Genomic DNA, 22,325 nt, shown 5'->3' on the forward strand with positions numbered 1-22,325 from the left:
ACAACAACCATAACTAAGTCAATAAGGATTAAAGTATCCACCCCCAGTGCCCAACAGTTCTGGGAACTGGTCCAATTTTTCTTTTTTTTCAAACCCTTGACTTGAATCTATAGATCACTCCATAGAGGTCCTGTTTTGTCCCCTTGTACTCGTGCCTTGGCAATGCATGCTGGATCTTTTCCAGTAAGTCAAAACAGCTTCAACCTTCAATATGATTTTAATTTTCGGGAAGCAGATTAAATTTGAGTGAGGAAAATATAGCAAGTTGGCTGGTGGTGAGTGAAGACTGTCTGGCCTGCTGTGTTTTAACACACAACGGTTTAGATTATTACAGAAGAGGGCTGACAACATAACCATCGGGTGTGAATTCACAATTGGCAAACTTGATTGGTCTGAGGACAGTGAATGAACCTTTATTGGGTAGCTCAAGCTATCTTAGTTTTAATATTTGTTAATTTGGTAAAAAATGATTTTACTACTTGCCTGTTGAGGCTTTGGTGGACGTTTCTGCTGAGACTCTGGTTGTCTATAAGTGAGTGGCTTCCTCACTTCCAATACATGTACTGATTTTCCAGAATTTTGCCTCTGGCATGTGCTCTCCGTACATAATAATTATAAAACACTAAAACTGAAGCTAACACGATTTAGACTAAACATTTTTAAACAATAAAAATTCAACTGAAACAAGAAAATCTGGAAACTAACTGAAACTAATCTGAAAAGCTGAAAGTCAAAATTTAATAAAAAAAAAAAAACTATTGAAAAAATATAAAACTATAATAATTCTGGCTAGGACCACCTCCAAGACGATGGGGAGGGCATCTCTTAATGTAAATGGTTTCTTTCCAATGCTGATTGAATTGTATAAAGTGACAGTACATTTCTCAGGCTGATAGCAGGAAGAGGAAGGCGTTTATGACATTAGATGTAAGAATGTGAGAAAAATGTAAAATCTTCCCGTGGCATTGAATTTCTAACCACTCATTTTTCTTCTCCCTTTCTTCCTCGTTTTCCCTTCAAAATATAGCTCATAAAAGCATTTATGTGAATGTGCTTCTCCCTTGGGTTAGGTTCGGGCTTGGAAAAATGTGACGTTATTTTAAAAAGGAGTTTTGGATTCCTCAAGCAGCATGAAACATCACCTGCTTCTGACAACCTCTGCCCCAAATGATCGTCAGAAAATATTCTCCTTGAGTGCTCAGAACATCTTGTTTTTCTTTGCTCGCTTTTGCTCAGTTGGGTCCACTCACTCACAGCCTGTAATTCCCGAGGAAAAACTATGATCACTTTTCAACCCGCTTCAAGCATTTCGACAAGAACAGATGTTAGTATGCACCTCAAGCTCACAGAATTTTCTTTGCCCGTTTAGTTTTAATATTTACATGTAATGTTTTAGTCAGATACGTTAAAATACAAAAAAATGAAATTGTTAAGAACCGTCAATTGATCTGTAGTCCCCAAAACATTGGTCTTCAGACTCAGGAATGTGTATCTTGTCCCACATAGTGAGGTGGGAGGTCTTTAAAAGGGCTGTCCATCAGCTGAAACAGTCTCAGTTTGAACTCACACTGTAGAGGGGGAACACATCAAGCAATGCTTTGAAGAACAGCGCCACATGACGAAGTGTCAAATTTACTTAATAACAGATTCCTTTCGGTGGAGTGGAGGTGAATTTTTGAAAAGGATCTCTTTGCTTCAATGTGTCTGACAGAGGAGTCTGGTGTTTTCCATTGTCAAATACGTACCAGATGACCATCCTTGTGTCCACGCTGATTCAGAGCAAAGCTAAGGTAGGTGAGAACATTTCTCTAATCAGAATTTCTTCAAAAACACCGCTAGTACACTGGGCGCAATGCTTGCGTTAGTCTCTATATGAAGTTATCTGCTTGATCATGCGTTTGCTGACCTACATAGAGATATCTTGGACACCATGGAGAAAATGAATCATGTGATAGATGACATTTACATCATGTGCTCCTGCATTTGCTAAGTACCAGTCCCATTAATAGTTTTATTTAATAACATTAATTTAATCATTAAGTATTTATGCTGGTTACTATTATTAGTATGGCATGTTAGTCTTTAATGTACCATCCCACTTTACTGTAAAAGTAACTTTGTTACTATTATTCAGCATGTTGCTTTAAATTTACATCAAAGCATCAAACTTAAAACTTTGATGGCACAGAACTTATTTTTCCTCCTGGTCCTGGCAATAATTCTTTCCTGCCATGTGCACTGATTTAGTGCTTTGTAGTCCAGAAAACCAAGTAAGAGTTAAACTCAACAGCTCAAAATTGTATTAGGAACAGAAAACCAAATATAAAAAGATTATTTCTTGTCTCTGCGGCTTTCAAAGAATCGTCTTTTGTGCCTTAATTCATCTCAGAAGTTGACTGGAGACAAATACATCTTGTTTTATTGTTTCATTCACTTCCCTCTATCTTGACTATTTATTGCAAAAGCTGCATCAAACTTTAGGAGCCAAGTGAGTCAAAGAGGTACCTATGAAATGCCTTTCTGTGTAATCATTTAGCTTTTAGTGTGAAGAACATGTGCTTATCACCATGTTTCAATCCTTAGTGGAAGCATTAATTCCATCTGGAGCCAATTCGACTGTTACTGTTGCCAAAAGGTGCTTGGTAGCAGACATACATCAGCTACAGTTGGATCCTGTGCACATTGTTCTCCTTGCTTAGGCTTCCATGGTAGAGGGCAGTATTTGACCAAAAATTGAAGTTATCCACCCCCACGCCACAGTGCTCCACGCTTACTTAAACATCAGTCACTAGTAGTGTTGCAGCAAGGAATCACTATGCATTCCTCTCAAACTCAATCTGAAACCTGATATTTTATCTGAACTGAGATCCAGATGACGGCGTAGAGCAGTTAAACACAAACACTGTGTTTTCTGGAAAGAAAGTATTGCTGTTACGTTTCGAATGTAGATATTTTGGATGGAAAGAATTACTACTGTTAAATTTTTATAGCTCAATTAGGTGGAAATTCAACTTAGGTTTGCTTTGAACTTATTCTTTTCTTGGAAATAATTTTCGATTAGCACAACTTGGGAGGGGTCACTGAATTGGACTGCTACATGGTGAGGAGTACATGCATGTTGAAATGTTAAGGAAAGGCTGCCCAGAATGTTGTTGTGGTTTAGTTGTTTTTTTTGAGTGTATTATTCAGTTTAGTTTTTTTTTCACACTGTCTACAAGGACTAGGGATGGGTATCGTTTAGGTTTTATCCGATACCGGTGCCAAACCGGTACTTTTGAAACGGTGCCGGTGCTTAAACGGTGCCCAAACCGGTGCTTAAAGAATGGAGAACACAAAATTGGTCCAAAAACCTCTCATGTTCAGCTGTTTTTTTGTAAAAAGATAACAATGTTAGTCTTTTCTGCAGGTATAGGGCATATATGGTATCACTCTGGGCTGGAAGCAGTGCTTAAACAATGGAAAAAAACACAAACTTTGTCCAAAAACCTCTCATGTTTAGCTGTTTTCCACTTTTTCTTCGGTCATTTTAGCCTTTTTGGCCAGGGTGAAGGGAGTATCTGCCATCAAACAAGAAGACAGCCGCATGTAGCTATGATGGTGTTTGCTAGTTCACGTTACATGCATTAATTTAATAACGCGGTTAGCTTACTCAACGTAAATTACACACGAACAACATTAAGCTACTCACGCAGAGAAGAACGGCTGCTGCTGCCATCATCATTTCTGCTACACTGGCAGGGCTAGGTTCATCGGATTTAAAGTGTGACCTCCTTTGACAGTATCAGCTTAAAGCACTTGTTGCAGGCTGCTGAGTTTGCATCTTTTGCTGTGAAGTACAGCCAGACTTTTGACCGCTTCGCCTTGGGCATTTTTAATCTGTAGCTCTGCTCTAAAAGAACGTACGTACCTGGACCCGCCTACTATCCTCGAAACGTAAAATGATTGGCTAGAATCTAAAGTGTATCATTCCATACCAGTTGGTGGCGGTAATGCACCTTTCAGTTGTTTGCCAACCGCCAATAGAAATGTAAGGAAGAAGAAAGTGTACCACAGCTCAGGAAAAAAAAGCACCGAAATAAAGCACCGAAATGCGCGCTGCTTTTCGGTCTGGTTACTACCGTTTATGTCAGAACCGGTGCCATCATGGCACCGGATACCGGTACCCATCCCTAACAAGGACTGTCTGCTTGAGTGGGTTTTTTTTAGTCTACAGATAGTACTTCTAATGGATTTTTGTAGTTCTCATAAATACACTATGCGGTTGTGTTAGTTGCAGGTAAAGTGTCTGTGTATGATAATGTTCCTGAGCTTCCCTCTGACTATGGCTGAGGTCCCTGGCCCATGCAGACACTCCATCACTAGGGAACACCTGCTGACAGTTAGGCAACTGGTAGGTGTTGAAACAACATTAAAGCAATCACCCTGCACGGCCCAGGCTGAGATGTTGCAATTGTTGTTTCCGCAGATGGATAACCAGTTAAGAAGTGGGTGTTCAATAAACTACACATTCATAGAACGGAGGAGTTTGGTGGGTAATATAACCTTATGCAACTGTTTTTCCCCAAACACCTTTGATTTAGGTTTTCCATTAACTGGTTTGTGCTTTTCGTGTTTATTACCTTGTGTTCTGATTTCCAACAGAGCAAATGTTGCTTTGTAAAAGCTGCATTACCCTGGATACTGGAGCTCCTTACGACCCACTTCAAATACATTCGGGGTTCAGTAAATGATGGCTATGTTCAGTCCCTGAGGGCGCTCATCCTCAACATCTATTCTCAGAAATGTGTGCCTTGGATTAATGAAGAGATTGAGGTCAGCGTGAGTTTCCGAATGCTGAACTTGCAGCCTGTTTTTTTTATAATGTCATATGAAGATGACAAATCATATGAATAGTGTGAGCACATGAATCTGTAGTACCTTAAAGACATATGAAATACTTGTTTCTTCGAATCTGCTTCAGGATAAACCAGAGAGTTTTGAAGTGCTCTACAGAGGGTCTCCTTCGGATGCATTACAGAAGGTCTCAGAAGTCTTAATGGTTTACTGGGAGCTGGTGACAATGAGCGATGCACCGGTTGACTGGAGGTGCCAGCATGAATACACAGAAACCTTTGGCTCTACCACAGAGTTATACACAGAGTTATACACAGAGTTATACACAGAGTCAATCACACAACACTTTACAGGTGAGAATCTCTATTTTTTGGGTAGTTTGTGATGAAACACTAAGATGTCTGCGGCCACTGCAGAGATCACAAATCGTGTGTCCTTTCCTACAGACAGTTATGACAGAGATTCTGTGCAGGCCTCTCAGAGAGAACCAGTCAGTGACCTGTACAAGCTGGGTTTCATCATCGCATCTATCTGTGGAGGACTGCTGTTCATTCTTACTCTCTACTGTCTCATCACACACAAGGTATCAGAGCTTCTGTTTTTGTTTTAATTTACAAAATCACATGTGCCCTTGTAAAGTTAGCCAGGCATTCAAGTCATTGCAAATGAGTAGGTTTTGGCAGTCAGCTCTGTTCTCTGGGGCACTCCTTTTTTGCAGAAGCACCGGCCCTCTCTCACTAATAAATACCGTGTAGGCTGGCACCTACTTTGCAGCAGCACATGCACAAAAATACGCAAATGCAAGCATTGCATTTATGGATTTGAGGGTATTTAGTGCAGTCACCTATAGCTTGAGAAGTTGAATGATTTAGAGTACACTGATTTTTAGCTGGCTGAGGCTTACAATCTATGGTGACTTTATTCACAGACTCTAAGTCATGACTTTAACATAATGCTGGTTTTAATCTCATTCACTCATTCCTTCAAAATGCAACAAATGCATTTTGGAAAACGCTAAATAGCTTACTAAAAACCCTCACACACACACAAAGTTTAATAAGAAATCCTATAAAGCAAAGCAATGAAATGGCACGCTAAGAGCACTGAAAACAACAATATGCTAATAAGACCTCGAACAGAACAGCGTTTAAGTCAAAAGAGATAAAATACTTTACAGTGAAGGTTTATTGTCTCTCAAGTTACAAAAGCACAAAAGTGTGAAATACATAGGCTTTTTTTTCTCCTAAGACTCGACATATTTTTCTGCATTTGGCCCAGAACTATAAATGTTTGGCCACCCATGCTCTATAGCTTTCTTGCAGTCGACATGCGTTTTGTTTTTACATTGATTCTGTGTGGAAATCAAACGTGGTCACAAAGCACTCTGCTTCTTACAGGCAGCAGCTGTCAAGAATGTATACTCAAGGGAAAACCATGAATGGTTTAGCTCTTGAGGAGAGTCTAAAACTGGAATGATAGTTGACAAAGATGTTTTTGCTTAGCGTCATGTGTCATGTTAGACCGACTCAATTTTATTAATCCTTGCAGAGAATTTTACAATCACATTAGACCTCCACAGTGATAGGATAAAGGCAAACAAATGGTATTAATTTAAGTAGCTCTTTCAAGTTCATATGTAATTCGTATCAGTATTTGATTTGACAATTATTACTAAGAAGCTGATTGAGAATCAGAATGATAAATCCAACTTCAGATTTGATGTTTGATGTCTGATATTAAATCCAACATCAGACAGACACTAAGGTTTTTAGGCAGTGACACTCACCAGTAATTGCTAAACAAATAAGGAATGTGTACCAGAAATGACACTGAATGCTGCAGCTAATGCATTTAAAAGAAAAAAAAAAGACAAATAGATGAAAAGAGACCAGACAGCATGAGAAAGTGGAACTGACTTCTGACTTCTCTTCCAGGAATTACTGATTTTGCATGGTTGTTTAGCTAATTACATGTGGTGACATGAGTACATGCAGCAGACTATTAGGGATCTTGCATGGCTGGCGGTGAGTGCAGAAACATTGACAACTGGTAACCTCAGTAAAGTGCTGTATGTGTTGGACAATTGTGGAACGCTATTTTTAGCCGACTAACCGCATTTTGGAGCTTGGACCTTGTTCGACTTTTTAAAAAAAAAATTTAACCTCTTTGATACATGGATGCAAGGGCTTTTTTCACCTTGAATTGTAGATTAGTGAATATAAATCACCCTGCCTCATTTTAAAGGTGCTTATAGTGTTTGTAGTGTAGGCTGTTTAATTACAGTATGCAGCTTTTCTATAATATTTTACTGGGGAAAAACTGTCAAGGCAAATAAAGTAAAAATAAAGTCAGATGTTCAAGCATTTTATAGGCTGTCATAGCTTGCTGAGCCACATGGCTTAAACTATAGCTTTGTTGTAAACAGTAATATAACCATGCTCTGTCCACTTTTTTAGAAAGTATGGTCGTTCTGATGTAAAGCTTTGCTTGATTCAAACCTCCAACTGCATAAATAAAGATCCAAACAGGAGACAAACATACAGCTGTTTTTAGCAACCAAAGCTAAACAAAATGTCTCTCAAAAACAGTCTTCCTCAAGTTGATCAAAATCCAATGAAAATATGTTTGACTTCAAAAGATCATTTTGGCTACAATTCTGGTAAATATGATTTGTGACCTACCTTGGGCCACCAATCACCACTTGAGAACTAAGATCTACTGTAGCTTTGCTTTGTCTACAGGGATGAGACAGACAGTAACATAAACATTACATTCCCAAAGCCTTAAACCTAATAGATCGCTGTAAAAAGACTATAAGTTACTCAGCTGAGGAGCATGGAGGCTGCAGTGGCGTTTTTTTAAATTTATAGCAGTAAGATTGGATTTGAAAATGTAATAATGGAAGTTTGGAAGGTGGGAAAGATATTGAATCACACATAGAAGCTTTGTGTAGCATTTGTATACTCAAATTTTTCTGCACAGTATCGTTCAACTTTATCACTTTATTGTAAAATACTTGAAAATACAGCCGTTGTATCTTTATGTGTACACAATCCTGTCCTGCATTATTGTTTGGGAGTCTCCTGTAGCCAATTTGCATAGAAAATAACTAAAGTAAGCAAAAGTAGCAATTATTGAAACCCCACCCTTTTTTGTAATAACATTTGCTGATAAATAGCTGTTTTTGCATAAGCTACTTCAATAATATTACCTGGAAGTATATATAGCAATGTGTTGCTAGTACCCTAACAAGGATTTGTTTTAAACACTTTCATGTCATGAATGTTTAGAAGATAATGATAAAAGTATAGAGGGTGTTTGTGTGCTATTTGCACTGGAGTGGAGACTGACAGGTTACAGCTCTGTCTTCCATTATACTTTTGGGAACCTCAAGTAAGACTGCATTCGGAGAACAATGTGCTCTCTTAGGATAATAGGGTACAAGAAGTTTTTAAGATGTGATGGCGCATGATCAAAGATTTAAATAGGATTTCTGGATTTTAAAAGGGGTGGCAAGATGGTTCCTGATTTGAACCCTTAGTCAGCTGTGGCCTTTATGGCTTTTCCATGTTCTCTTTGTACCTTTGTGTGAGCTTCATCGATAGTTTGGTTTCCACCCACATTGCAATAACTGGTACCTAATAAAGATAAGTTAATATTAGGAAAAAATATCTATCTAAATATCTATCTATAACCTTGGCTAGCATTTTTCCTGTGCTGTGATGAAAATCTGGTTAAAATACCAGGATCAAGTGTAGGCTTTTTCAGTAATGATTTAAATACAACTACCTCCAAAGACTGATCATATTTTATAAACACATATCTTTGGGTTTCCATAAGGAAGAATAAATGGCCTGTAATTGTATAGTGCTTTACTAGTCCCTAAGGACCCCAAAGCACTTTATACAACCAGTCATCCACCCATTCACACACTGGTGATGGCAAGCTACATTGTAGCCACAGCCACCCCTGGGGCGCAGCGAGGCTGCCAGACACTGCCGCCATCGGGCCCTCTGACCACCAACGGGTGAAGTGTCTTGCCCAAGAACACAACAAGACTGTCCAAGCCGGGGCTGTCTCGAACCTTCCGATTACAAGGTGAACTCCCAACTCTTCAGCCACGATTGCATTTTATGCAATGTAAAATGCAGTGCTGCCTGTTGTGGTAACCACATATGAAAAAGGGAGCAGCCAATAGTAGCTTCTTAATCAATGGTGTTGGGTCTAAGGGGACTGAAGTAAATATTTAGGTTATCTCACAGATATACAGATATACAGCAATTCATGAAAACATTATTTCTCAAAGTTTAAGGAGGTTTATGCCAAATTATGCCAGCAATACCACAAAAATGGGCACAATCAGTCACACTAAAAGCAAAGAAGTTCAGTTGTAGACAGAAAAAAGTTAGATGAATTCAGTAAAGGAAAGTTCAATGACAGGTAGCTTCAGTGCTTCCTTACTTGCCTTTTTTTGCATAGGAGCTTCTGGGCTATCCTTTACAAAATGAAAGAGCATAAAAGCTGCCACAATTCAAAGCATTTGGGGCACTAAATGACACCTATCCCAGATGTCATTTGGTTGAGTTAAACCTTGGATTAACCAGTCCAGGGCAAGTCTTTGGACTGTGGGAAAAACAACTGGAACAGAACTTCTGACCATACTTAGAAGGATGCCAAAAAGGAAGTGAATGCTTATCTTCGCAACTGTTTTGCGTACTGACAGGAACCTTGGTGTGTTTCATTACTTGGGGTTGTTAATCAAAAACGTATCTTTTTCTGTTAGTCTTTACAGCCATCCTTCTAACAAGACCAGTTCAAGCAGTGGAACTGATTTTATCTCTTATGACTTGACATTGTAGTTCCCAGAAAAAGCTCTGAACCCTTTGGAATTAGGAGAATTTCTGTGTTGACTACACACAAAAACGTGGTCTGATATTGGTCCATCTTAAAGGTAAACTAATAATGAACAAACAGTTGTACTTTTCATGTCTTTATTGAACATAATGAGCAATCAAGCACAGTGAAGACCGAAAATACTCTGCTACAAACTGTTGAGCTTCAGTAACTTATAGAAACTTATTTTCTCCGTCACATGGTGCTCGAAGTAGTTTAAAAGACTTAAGACAACAGTGAATACATTTTGTTCTATTTCTCCTAAAAAAAAAAAAAGCTGTTTAAATGTTCCCACATGGAATTGTTCCCTCAATGGCTGCAATGCCCTAAGGGAGCAAAGCAGCCCAAAACTACAACGGTGCCTCCACCATGTCTCACATCTGGGAGACATGGTGGAGGCTTTGTTGTGTACTGTAGTGCCTTTTAAAATAAAATAAAAAATAGCACTGTGTATCTTTGACAGAATATACTCACATAAGACATTTTGTCTTATTGTGAATTGATGAACATCCAGCTTTTCAGACACACTTCTGTAGCCTTACTTAGTGCATCTTCACAACATTTCTCCTAAAGTTCTGTGAAAGTTTCTACAATTGAGGCATGATTCACAATGCAATCCTTCTTGAAAAAAGTAGTGAACCATGAACAAGACCTTGCATGCCTCAAACAACCCACGCATCTCATCTTCTTGAAGTTTTTGAGTAAGTCACATTTTACAAGCTGGCAATGTGAGTGATTATGCAGTGTTTTCAATAAAGACAAGTCCAACTGTTTGTATTATGTGTTCAGATATGTTGATGTGTAAAAAATGTGCTTTTTTTCCCAATACAGAAAACTTACAGCCCTTATGGATCAAGATTACAAACAAACACAAGGTGAGAATATACGGATTAATTAGGCAAAAAGACTGACGTTGTGTTTTTTACTGAAATGACGCTAAAGCATGCTTCTGTGGTCATATTAAAGCACAGACCTGCAGGACATGGAAATTGAGGGACAGTAATGTGAGTATCCTACTGGCCTATAAAGCATTGCTAACAGTTAAGCATCTGGAGCTGTTTAAATGCGTTAAACAAATGCATTATGTGCAGCAGTATAACTGCACATATGTCTTTACGTTTTTATGTATTTTCAGTATTGTTTTCCCTCTCCAGGCAGTCACTGCAGCAGCAGACAGAGCACTTGTGAACCTGAGTTTTTGTGTCAGTATATGTGTAATGTATCATGCACACCTTTTGGATAAGAAGCTTTGCTTGATCTGAGACCAAAGATGGAACTTATTGTTAATAATGTGGTATGTATATTATGTTTATGCATTTTCTATTGCAGATAACTTTTTAAGTTCACAAAAAAAGTGTTTTTTAAAGCAGTTATGTATGTTGAATTATATGTTTCTATTTGGTACAAGTTAACATCATGTTTTTAATGTTATTTGCCAAACATTTCCAAGAGTTATTTATTATCGTCACTTTATTCAATCACTGTATTGGTAATAAAAGTTAACCATCAATAGCCAGCTTTATTTAGCTAACCTGCTGTCCAGTTCATAACTGAACACAGTACGTTCACATCTAAAGAGCGGGTCATGTTCTCATTAAAGGATTTATAGCCACTTCATAGTGTCCACTGTTGTACATTTTGTGTTGGGATTTTTTTTCTCTAAAAGTCTTTACATAGCTGCTCTTTTGTTAAGAGAATTTGATTTTTTATGTGATTGGGTTTTTTTAAGTATTTCAAAACTGTACAAACAGTTTCAATATGACTTCTGTACAATAATGTGTTGTTGGTTACGAGAATAGTTAGGAAATTATTACAATAGATGCATATCACTTCTGCAGCTTCAAAGGAAATGTGTTTTATTACATATGGAGATGACAGATTTTAGTGGGAATAATAACACAATTTATTCATACGCACGCATTACAATCATTAGTGCATGGTAATGACAAATAACTGGTTATAATACTGAGAAAACAGAAAGGCTTTGTGCACATGCATTTCTCTAATTCTGTCAGTTGCTTGTATTCACTTGTATTTACTCCATGATGGTCAGGCCAAATGTTTTATTTGTGTTAATAAATACTTTAAAGGTTTTCAGAAGAACTGGACAATTCCCCAAAAAGTGAAACATTTGCATGTGGCTTTGAGAGGACCAAATCAGTAAATCATGTCGAAGGATGTGCATGTGCATGTGTGCTGGCCTGTTTTGTTTTCAATTAATTTTTGAAGAAAACAGAGAGGGAAAACACAGCTCTTTGACCCATCGTCTGCAGTACCAACTGCAACCTGCAATACTGCATAATCTATAACACACTTAATTTCACATGCTACCGCTTATCAGAGTGCAAACCACCGTTGCATGGCAGTGATCCATTCTATATCCCGAGACACTGCACCATTACAAAACAAGTAAAGCATTTCTCTAATTCAATTTAGTGCCTTACTGCAAGGGATTAAAGGCAGCTGTTGAAGATGAAAAGGCAAGTTGTCTTCAACAATAAATATGTGGGAACTGCTTAAGATCAGTTAGAAGAAGTGGAGATACCTTTTGACAGTCCTCTTTCCCAGCCCATCTGCTTCTTACCTTCAAATTAGAGGAAACCAAATTAACTTGTTGTCAAAAACTCTGACGAGTTACGTGGCCCAATAGGGTCTTGAAAAGTCACTGTGTGAACTGAAGTAAACAATTAGATAACAGTGAGACATAACAGTCACGGCTCATTTGAAGTAGAATACATATTTAATTAGAGATACACTTAACCAGACAATTTCACATGTTAAATGTGAACAGGGAGAAAATCTAAATTGTCCTATGGACTGAATAACCAGAAGACAAAGTGTAAATGCTTTACTCAGTGTCCATCACTGATTATAGTTTTAAAATGTTCACAAAAACATATTGATGATAATTACTGCTGCTTGGCCTGCTGTTTTTTCCACCAGGTGCCACATGATGGAGGCAAAAATCCAATGGCTGGCAGTTTCACATTATATATTATATTATATTATATTCCTATTATACCTGAGCACTATTATTACTTACCAGACAACTGGAACCAATTAATTAGTTAAGCGGATGCAACTCGTTAGACCAGATCTCTTCACTCTTTGTCATCCACATGTCTGCCACCCGGATATGTGATTGTATAACTATGGTATTTCCTTTTGGATAAGTTTTATAATTTCAGTAATGCTAACAGCTTTCATAACAGGTTAAACAAACATTATGCAATCATGTTTTAATGGAGAGGAGAGTGAGTAATATAAGGAAAATATAATGAAGCATAATAGCATGGCATGTGTTACAGATAAAGACATTTCGGAAACCTCTACACATCAATGAAAGCAACATGCCGCAAACAGTAGGCGGCTTCAGCAGGAATGTCTTTGGCACTGATCTCATTAGCTTCGAGACGGAGCATCTTCAGCCTGGAGAAGTTTGACATGTCAACAGCACTGCAGAAACTGCTCAGGGAGAACTCTGAAAGAGGAAAGGGGCGAGAAAATAGGTTACGCTCGTCTTTTGAGATGTGAAGCAAAAAATGATGTCTTGATGATGGCTGTTCACCACAAGTGTTACCAAACCAAGCTCATTGCTACATATACCTATGCATATTAGTCCGTGCAAACTCCAAAATGTATGACTGTGTCAGAAGGGGCAGATCTTCTCTGAACTTTTCTTTAAATGGAGTCAGTAAAGAGTTATTTTCTGGAGTTTGTCAAAAAAAAAAAAAAAAAACGCATTGTTTTCTGTTGAGAGCTCTAGTGTGAGGATATCTGGTGTTTCGTAAAGTTTCTACCATGACTGAGAGAGAGTTCATGGAAAATCCCTGCTTCAAGGGAATAATTTAAATAACTGGTAAACAGTTTGAAAATCTTGCTTTTGCTGTCATCTAGTGGTTGAAATATTCACTTTGCTTCATGTACAGCTCGGATCCGAACATTACATGCAGACATTAAATCATTCTTATTTAAAGATTGGAAAAAAAATTTTAGGAAGTTGATATGCCAAATAAACACATTTGTGGATATATACATACAAGCTGGATGACCGTTTGAATGAAGTTGAGTAATATAGCTATGAAGCATACAGGATAACTAGCATGACTCTTTATCAACCAAGCAATGGGAGAGGATTACACCACTGGAGGCATCCTGGAGCATAACAAATTGACTAACAAACCATATTTGGACAAAGCACAGCCCTTTTAAACATTACATCTAAAGTCTTCAAGATTTCTCTATTATCACTTGCTTTATATGCATGAGTGGCATTGTGTGTGTCTTGCTGAGTAAAACTACTAAACTACTGGAGAGCTCCTACATAAAGACAGCCTGCAACATTCAGGAAATTAGTTCTGCACTGAGGGTGTATGTAATCACATTACTCTTCTTTGCTTATTTTTAACCTTTTTGTCTTTCTGTGCCCATAAAATATTTCAAGGCATTATCTAATTTAAAGTAATAGAAGTCCTCATACCTTTAATCGTATTGCCTTGCAAGTAAAGGTTCTCCAGGTTCATACTGACAACAGGGATCTTTTCCAGTTTATTGAAGGACAGGTCAAGCTCGACCAACGTGCTGATATTGAAGACATTGGAAGGAAGTCCTTTATTAGTCAGCTTGTTATGAGCTAAGCGGACAAACTGCAGTTTGGGATACATGGTGAGAAAATCTGCTGGAATGCTTTCTATATTATTAAATTCCAGGTACAGCTGCTGCACCCTCACAGGGAGGTTGTCAGGGATTTTCCTTAGCTTGTTTTTCCTGATATCCAGCATTGTCAGAGACTTGAACCCCTTGAACACACCTCCAATGTCTTCTATGGCATTTGCTTGGAGATGAAGGGTGGTGAGGTTTGCCATCCCCTTGAATGAGCTGGCAAAGACTTTTGATATCTTGTTGTGCCCTAGTCGCAGGTCTGTGATTGAAGTGGGCAAGTTAGGAGGCACGTGTGTTAGGTCATTGTGATCCAAGAGGAGCCGATCCAAGTTCTTGAGTTTGCTGAAGACGTTCTTGCCGATTTTGTCTGAGCTGAGCTTGTTGTGAAATAGCACAATCCAGACCAAGTCGGTAGCGTTGTCAAACACCCCATCCTGGATGCCAGTGATCTGGTTATGCTGCAGGTAGACATATTTTATATGCGAGGGGACATAGGGAACATGCTGAAGGTTGCGGCTATGACAGTACATGGCTGTGGGGTAGACTGAGGGGCAGTTACACTCCAGGGGGCAATCTGCATCCTCAGCCTGCAAGCCAGCGTGCCATTGTCGCCTGCGCAGGTGGGACAGCCACTGGATCTGGCTGTAGTGTTGGCCAATACCCAAATCCACTATTCCTATTGTGAGGAGGAGCACCAATGTCCACATGATCACTCTGAAAAACCCAGGAAAAACGGGGAGAAATTATGTAGTTGAAAAGGTAATAATAAGTCCTAACAACACTGATCATTGCGGAAATGATTGGCAACTAACACTGACTTACGCTGCTGTATTAACTTCAGACAGATCTCATTCTTTCTGCTCCACTTTTTAAATGTAAGGTAGGTGCAGTATACCTACCAGTTGGCCGATCTGAGACGATGCTTCCTCCCTTGCTCACGCTGCCTGTGTGTTTCTCAGAATAAGTGGAAAATGTTGTTGGTATAGAGTAAATCCCCTCTCTCTGAGGCTGTAGCCCCTGTGGCCCCAGCCACTCTGTCTCATTAGTACACATATATTTTCCACTATCTACACATCAACATATCACCTCCAGCTATGTAAATATCAATACCATGTGTGAACTAGTATGGACATCTGCTTTTTAACAGCCTTGTTTTCCTTTACTGCGTCACGCCTTATCATTAGTACAGCCATGCAGTCTGGCTTGATGTTTACTATTGTGGTGTGGTGGTCATGGAAAAATTGGGGTGGAGGTTATGGTATGGTATTGCACTATTGCTAGCCTTGATAATTAAATTAGTGCCATTATTTCTTGGAAATACTGGAAGAGTTAAGTATAATTTCAAGTACAGTTTTTAAATGGCAGTATGTTTTTGTCTAATATATACTATGCAGTATGTTTCAACAAAGTATGTCAAACCCTGTCATTTTTTTTCACACTTTTCTCAATTACAGTATTCAAGTGGTGAAGAAAGATAACATGTGTTTTTGCTGGCATCTGCAGACATAAGTGCATCCTTATCAGCCAGCGGATAGATTTCAGAATAGGCCTTTCCATTCATGTCCTCCTCCAAATTGGATGCAGAGTTTCAAGGATTATGTGTGTGTGTGTCTTTCCCAGTCTTCTTTCTACGCCCCTCTGAGACAGTGAGAGACAATGTGCTGATTTAAGATGGAAGTGGTTCAAGACATAACATACCTTAACCAAACTCTTAGATGAAAGATGAGGGAACCTGAGGATAACAGATGGGAAGCGTTCCAGGAAAGACTTGGAAGACTTTTTCCCTTTTTTCTGAAACAACAAGACGCTCTATCCCTAAAGAACTCTAAACGATCAAACTAAGTAGCTACATTTTCTAAGACCCGATGATCAAATATCATTCTGCTAAATCAAGTAAAAATTGCTATACTTCATCACAAACCACCTCCAAAGCAGAAATATTGGTGAAAGAAATTAAAATCTTTCCAGTAGAACCATGTCCGTGTGAAAACTTTGGCCTTGGCCAATCATTGTCACACAAAGTCCAGATTTCACTTTAATCTTCTTTATACAACCCAGATTTTCAGATAGTATGAGATAAACAGCTTTATTTTTTCTCTGTGCATCTTTGAGTACACCACAAAGACAGTTTGAATTAAAACAGGATTTGAATAAAAACCGAAGGTATTTGTGAACGTCGTGTTTAATCCAAAACATCTGACTCAATGTTAACCATGGCTTACACTCATGAGTACGTCACACCACACAATAAATGTTCAGCAAACCCATTCTCTGCTTCATGACTTGACAACAGGTAAATATGATATTTCTTATTGTAAATGAATTTCAGTACTGAATACTAATAGTAGGAAGTAAGCATGCTTATTTGAAAATTTCTGAATAAGAATTCTTAAAAGAGTTAGAGGAAGAAAGAGTAGGCGAAGACCGCAGAACAGTGTTTTTAATTTTCAAGTACACATATGGACACACTAGTTTTTATACTGAGGGCAGCAAACTGTTGGATGTGGGGGAAGTTCATGTCATTAAGTTTAATCCTAACATAAAATGCTATAGTTCTAACATGAGCATGCTACCATTCCAAACAGTTTAGAGATGCAAGCTGGTTAGCCACCATAACAGTGACTTTGCAGCTATTTTGTTAAATCATGACCAGTGGCGCTGTGGTTGGCATTGTTGCCTACAGCAAGATAATTCTAGGTCTGCCTGGCTGGGGCCTTTTGCACCCACAAACTCCAAACTCCACACATCTCCATAATAATAGTACAAACTCCAAAAATGTGTGTTAGGTTAATTAGTTATTCTAAATTAGCTGCTGTGTCTGTGTGTTAGCCCTCCAATAGACTAATGACCTGTCCAGACATGTCCAGGAACCAGACACTCACAATCCTGAATTCAAATATTGAGAGAGGATGGATGGATGGATGGGTCATGCAGCTTAGCTGAGCATGCATGAATTCCCGCTCATAGTCCCTTTCATTGAGTGAATATCTGCCAGTTCCTCCGATTGAGCTCTATCACAGACATGACATTTGCGTGAAATCACATAGCTCATCTAGACTTTTCCGTCCCTGGATGCGTGAAGCCCGGAAAGCTTGCTAGCAAAGGTTCCACTCTACATCAGTGAAGTTCTCGTATTTCTCTGCAAGTTTAATCTTATAATGGTGATTAAAACAATCCTTAAACTAAGGTTTGCAAAACACTCAATCTCCTCTCCACAATCTACAAATAGGGCTTTACATCTGACTTTAATAAATAAATACTTTTAAGTGTTATGTCTAATTTAAAAACTCTTTTTTAATCTTTCAGGTCTTTCAGTTTCAATGTATTTACAGTAAAACTCCATTCACAGTGCTTATATAAATTCAAAAATAAATGTAAAAAATCTGCATTTGGCTTCAAAATATAAACAAGTTTTTTGTGATTTCCCACAAAACTGCAAAAATAAAACAGTAAACTATTCTCTGATAGGAAGTGTATCAAACTGGCTGAAAATTTGAACCTTATTTCTCAATGACATAACAAGGGTAATCAGAGGCAACCAACAGGCAGGAAGTGGCCCAGGGGCCATTCAGTGCTGTGTATAATTTAAGTCCTACCTTCAATATAAAGAAAAAAGAAACAGAACATAGCATGGACTTCATGGACATCCTTAAGAAAAGCTGGGGCAGAGCAAATTTATAATTGCTTTGTCGTTTTATTGGCTCCAGTATTCGTTTTACTTTCTTTTTTTTTATAATTTTAATGTGAATAATCTTTTTGTAAAGAGCTAAATGTAAGAAGTTCTGTATAGATGTTAATGTTGTCTAAGGTTAATTGGGTTGGTACATTTGGCCAAATTAATGAGAACTAAAGCACTTTTTCTCTATATTATTTTTGTTAGTGCACAATATTGTTTAAGTTGTCTTTTTTAATATTTTTTTTAGTTACCCATGGTTTAATTATTTTACAAGTTGGTTTACTTTAGTTTTTGTTAAATGCAATAACCTGGGGCGCGGGCATGTTTCCCATTGTGTTGCATTTCCTCTTCTTTTAACAACACTCTTAACAACGCTGTTGGGAAGTGAGGAGAGCAACTGCTGTAGTTTCAAAAACATTCTTTGCTTGATATAAGATTCAGCTGCTCAAAGGTTTAAGGCCTACTATGTTATATTACTCATTTCATCATGCACTGAGTGTTTTCAGTGAGTGAGAAGTCTGGGTTGCAGGCATGTAAGCTAAACACCTGGAGTCTTTTAAAATGGAGCCATGCTGTTGTAGTACGTGCAGAATGTGGTTTGGCATCGTGTTCCTGAAATAAGCACAGTCTTCGTTGAAAAATATGCCAGAATACCATCACAGATGTTTGCATTTGAACTATCCAATATAACAATCATTCCCTCTCATCTTTACCCTGTACAGTGCTGTGTCCATGATTTTAAAAAAAATTACAAAAAATCAAATTTTAATTGGTCAAACCACAGGACCGTTTTCTACTTTGCCTCATTCCATCATAAATGAGCTTGGGCCCAGAGAAGGCGCCAGCATTTCTGGATCTTGTTTATATATATTTTTTTCTTTGCTTGGTACAATTTTAACTTGCATTTGTGGATACTGCCACAAACTATATTTACTGACAAAGCTTTTCAGAAGTTTATTGTGTCTGTTTTTAATGCAGAGTTCTTTCTCCCGAGGGCCTGTAGATCATGTCCATTCACAACTGGGTTTTGGCCAGGCCATATTTTGTAACAAAGTTAGTTTAAAAAGTAAAGAATTTGTGGAATTCGCTAAGAGAAATGCTATTTTAAAATTGCCTAATTATTGGCCTTTCACAAAGCTGGGAAACCCTCCCATGTTGACATTTATAATGCTCAAAAACACTTTCTTCTCTGACTTGTTTCAATTAACCTAATTAGTTCCACAAGGTGTGACCTTTGAGTAATGTATTTACTGCACTAATGTGCAGTAAATACATTAACATTATGGGGAAAATCATTCACAAGTGGATACAATTACGAAAAATCATCTTTTGAATTTACTCAGAAGTTTTTTTTGTTTGTTAATATATAATTTGGTAACTGGGTATGTGTTACAATATTAAGTAATACTATTTCATTTTTACATTCCTCACTGTTTACCAAATCCTCACGTATGCCCCCCCCTTCCCAAGAAATTCTTGTTGTTTGTGGTGGCTCAGGATTTATAGCAGGATGTCAACTATTCATTGGGTCAGTAGCAAAATCCCCCAGCTCCTGCATCCAAGTGTCCTTGTGCAAGACACACCTCAAATATCCATCTGGGTTTATGTGTGTGCAAGACTTTAAAATATGTCTGTGGATGCAATTTGCAGTGTAAAAAGCGCAGTCGAGTAAAAAAGGACTAAATACATTGCAGACTATTTATGGACCGCGCAGAACACAGAACATCTGGATAGAAAATTACATTTACAAGTTCCCACAGTAGATCAGCTGACACTAGTGACATCACAGGTGGGAGTCTTCTTAGGGTTTAGAGTTAGATAACTAACCTCATTAACTTGATTCACCAATATAATGTCTCTTACCCAATTTCTGGGATCCATCAATTGAATAAGTGATTAAAAAAAAATAGGTTTGTGCAAACATGAAAGAGCTGAGTGAAGAGTAAACGAGCCTTCATGCATCACATACATGACATTCTTTCAATCACACAGGAATAAATTGACACCAGATGCAAACCTAGTTGTACACACAGAGATATCAAAGGAGTACAAGAGGAATTTCGCAGTGCACTGTGCAGCTGCACCTGTGAGTGGGCCACTGGAGCAGCCAATAACATATATGTCAATGCAATTACCTTGATTTACTTTACAACAGTTTAAAGCATTAAAAATCAAAATTCAAAAGGAAAGTATTTTTCCCTGCAAATTCTGGTGCTTTTATCCACTTTTGGATATTTTTTTAAGTTCTCTGTTGTGCTAACAACTTTTCGATTTACCAAATTTTTTCAATTGTGTTCTGACATCAAATTCAAATTAAGAATTTTTACTTTCAATAGTTAAAAATTGTAAATTTAAATAGGCCTTAGTCTCATTATTTGACAGAAATAATGTTTTTATTTACATTTTACAAGACAAAAAAATTTAAGTAAGCTGGAAGCCACTGATTTTAATACACAACATGAAAAAACCTCAGAGGAAAACAAAGAAATTTCATAGCAAAAAAGAGTGTATAATAGTGATGTCAAGCATTTCTTACCATATTCCAGCACTGTTATCTTTATCTAAAGGTTTACTGTTGTTTACCTTCATCTACTACTTCCAATTTCCGCTATGGAGAAAAATAATCTAGAAACTTGAACAGCTTAGTTAGTACCGCATCATTAGCAGTTATTATTTTCCCATAATCAGAGAAAGTGAGTGTGATTAAAGCTATATACTGTACCACCGCTAGGAAACAAAAAAATCCTTAAAGTAAGAAACATTTTTTCTGGAACAGCTAATAATTTCATATATGACAGATATATGTATAGAACATACTGTAATGTTACATAGTAAAAGGATGAATAATAATAAAGCTTAATGGATCTTTACCACAAAGTGCGGCTAATTTCAAGTTTGATCATTTCAAAGACAAAATAATAATGTTACAAAAGAACAAACGTTTATATTAAACTATTAGACTAAAGACTGATACTATAATTTACCTTGAAAAAAATTATTCAGCCTGGATGCTACATGGTTGTGTATTTAGTTTTTATTCTTCTCTTTAATAGTATTAGGACTGGTTGAGTCTTAATTCATTGTAACCTTTCACTTACTTCTTGCTGGAGTATCATCATTCACTTTCAAATGCAACCAGTTAAAATACTACACATCATACATGAATTCAGATTTCATTGTTTGGAAATGATTTTCCTAAATAAAAAGCAATAAATGTACTGGAAAACATCAGCATTAAAGATGTAGTACTAAAAATATACACATGAGTGCCAACGCTTACCTTTACCTTCACCCAGGCATCCTGCTTCTAGAACTAGTCTGAACATGCGTTTGAGGGACCTCCACTGTCTCCTGCAGGAAACAAAATGTTGAATAACTGTTCTCCAGATCTCAAAGACATCTTTTTAAAGCAGCAGTAACATAAACAGATTCAGGCTTACATTAATCCAGGGATGGTTTAGGGACTCATTGATGCTAATTGTCTGGGTGGGCTCAGTTTTCATATGGCTGCAATAAGAAATAACCATCATTCAGTGTCCACATGTGTCTCCAACATCATGTGCCATGTCTGTTTAAGACACAGAGCAACTGCAAATGTGTGTCAGTTTAAGCTTGTACATATTATCAATCGAGGTGAACATCAATATTGTCATATGGAGTATGATCTGCATTGCTTTACTTGTTTTTTTTTAAACTGAGGCTACAGAACGGATCATGTGTTTGCACTGCACATATGGAAAAGAAATAGTAAAAACGTGTATGATTTACTCATGAAAGTGCCCACTTTCATGAGTAAATCATATAAGGCTTACATGATTTACTCATGAAAGTGGCCACTTTATTATTTTCACATATTGTTTTAGTAAGTATCCAAAACATACAAGTTTCATTATATAATTTTTCAAGGGATCTTATATCTGTTTTCACTCTTGTATGCTTTTCATACAAGTTTTACACAAGACAGATACAAACTTTATAAGATTTATATATATCTTTTCCATATGGGATGGAAAAAGGAAGACAAAAAAAAGTAAATCAAGTAAGTAATTCACTGAAGTATAAACTACTCGTTTAAATTTCCAGTCTGCCTTCTTCTCACATTGCTCAGCCACATCAGAGTACTCATATTGCTTATTACAGACCCATCTTTGCATTCCTGTGGCAAAAAAGGGAAACGCGTGTCTGTGAGAAGACAGGGAAAAAAATCCCTGATGACAAGATGGATCTTATTAGAAGCAACCAGAAAAGCTGCAATGCAAAG

At 37.6% G+C, this 22,325-nt stretch overlaps 2 protein-coding genes across 5 annotated transcripts; one reads left to right on the top strand and one right to left on the bottom strand.

Annotated features, from left to right (window-relative positions):
- The first annotated feature begins 1,470 nt into the window (after window positions 1-1,470).
- On the top strand, window positions 1,471-11,022 carry csf1b (colony stimulating factor 1b (macrophage)). Of its 4 annotated transcripts, none has more exons than XM_085146429.1 (9): window positions 1,471-1,790; window positions 4,271-4,390; window positions 4,466-4,528; window positions 4,642-4,812; window positions 4,961-5,186; window positions 5,280-5,416; window positions 10,558-10,601; window positions 10,698-10,730; window positions 10,885-11,001. In XM_085146429.1, exons 1-8 carry the CDS (start codon window positions 1,749-1,751, stop codon window positions 10,717-10,719), a joined length of 825 nt encoding a protein of 274 aa, XP_085002555.1. In that variant the 5' UTR covers window positions 1,471-1,748; the 3' UTR covers window positions 10,720-10,730; window positions 10,885-11,001. The 4 variants fall into 4 exon arrangements, with proteins under 4 accessions (XP_085002555.1, XP_085002554.1, XP_085002553.1 ...); XM_085146428.1 differs by having other exon boundaries at window positions 1,472-1,790; window positions 10,881-11,022; XM_085146427.1 differs by having other exon boundaries at window positions 1,474-1,790; window positions 10,693-10,730.
- Window positions 6,990-21,904, bottom strand: fmodb (fibromodulin b). Its single transcript, XM_085146425.1, has 3 exons — window positions 15,288-21,904; window positions 14,207-15,102; window positions 6,990-13,207 (listed from the first exon to the last, which is right to left on the bottom strand). The coding sequence occupies exons 2-3, from the start codon at window positions 15,093-15,095 to the stop codon at window positions 13,056-13,058; spliced, it is 1,041 nt and encodes a 346-aa protein (XP_085002551.1). The 5' UTR covers window positions 15,096-15,102; window positions 15,288-21,904; the 3' UTR covers window positions 6,990-13,055.
- Between the last annotated feature and the right edge of the window lie 421 nt (window positions 21,905-22,325).

Source organism: Neolamprologus multifasciatus, chromosome 20, assembly GCF_963576455.1.
Source record: "Neolamprologus multifasciatus chromosome 20, fNeoMul1.2, whole genome shotgun sequence".
NCBI lineage: Eukaryota > Metazoa > Chordata > Actinopteri > Cichliformes > Cichlidae > Neolamprologus > Neolamprologus multifasciatus.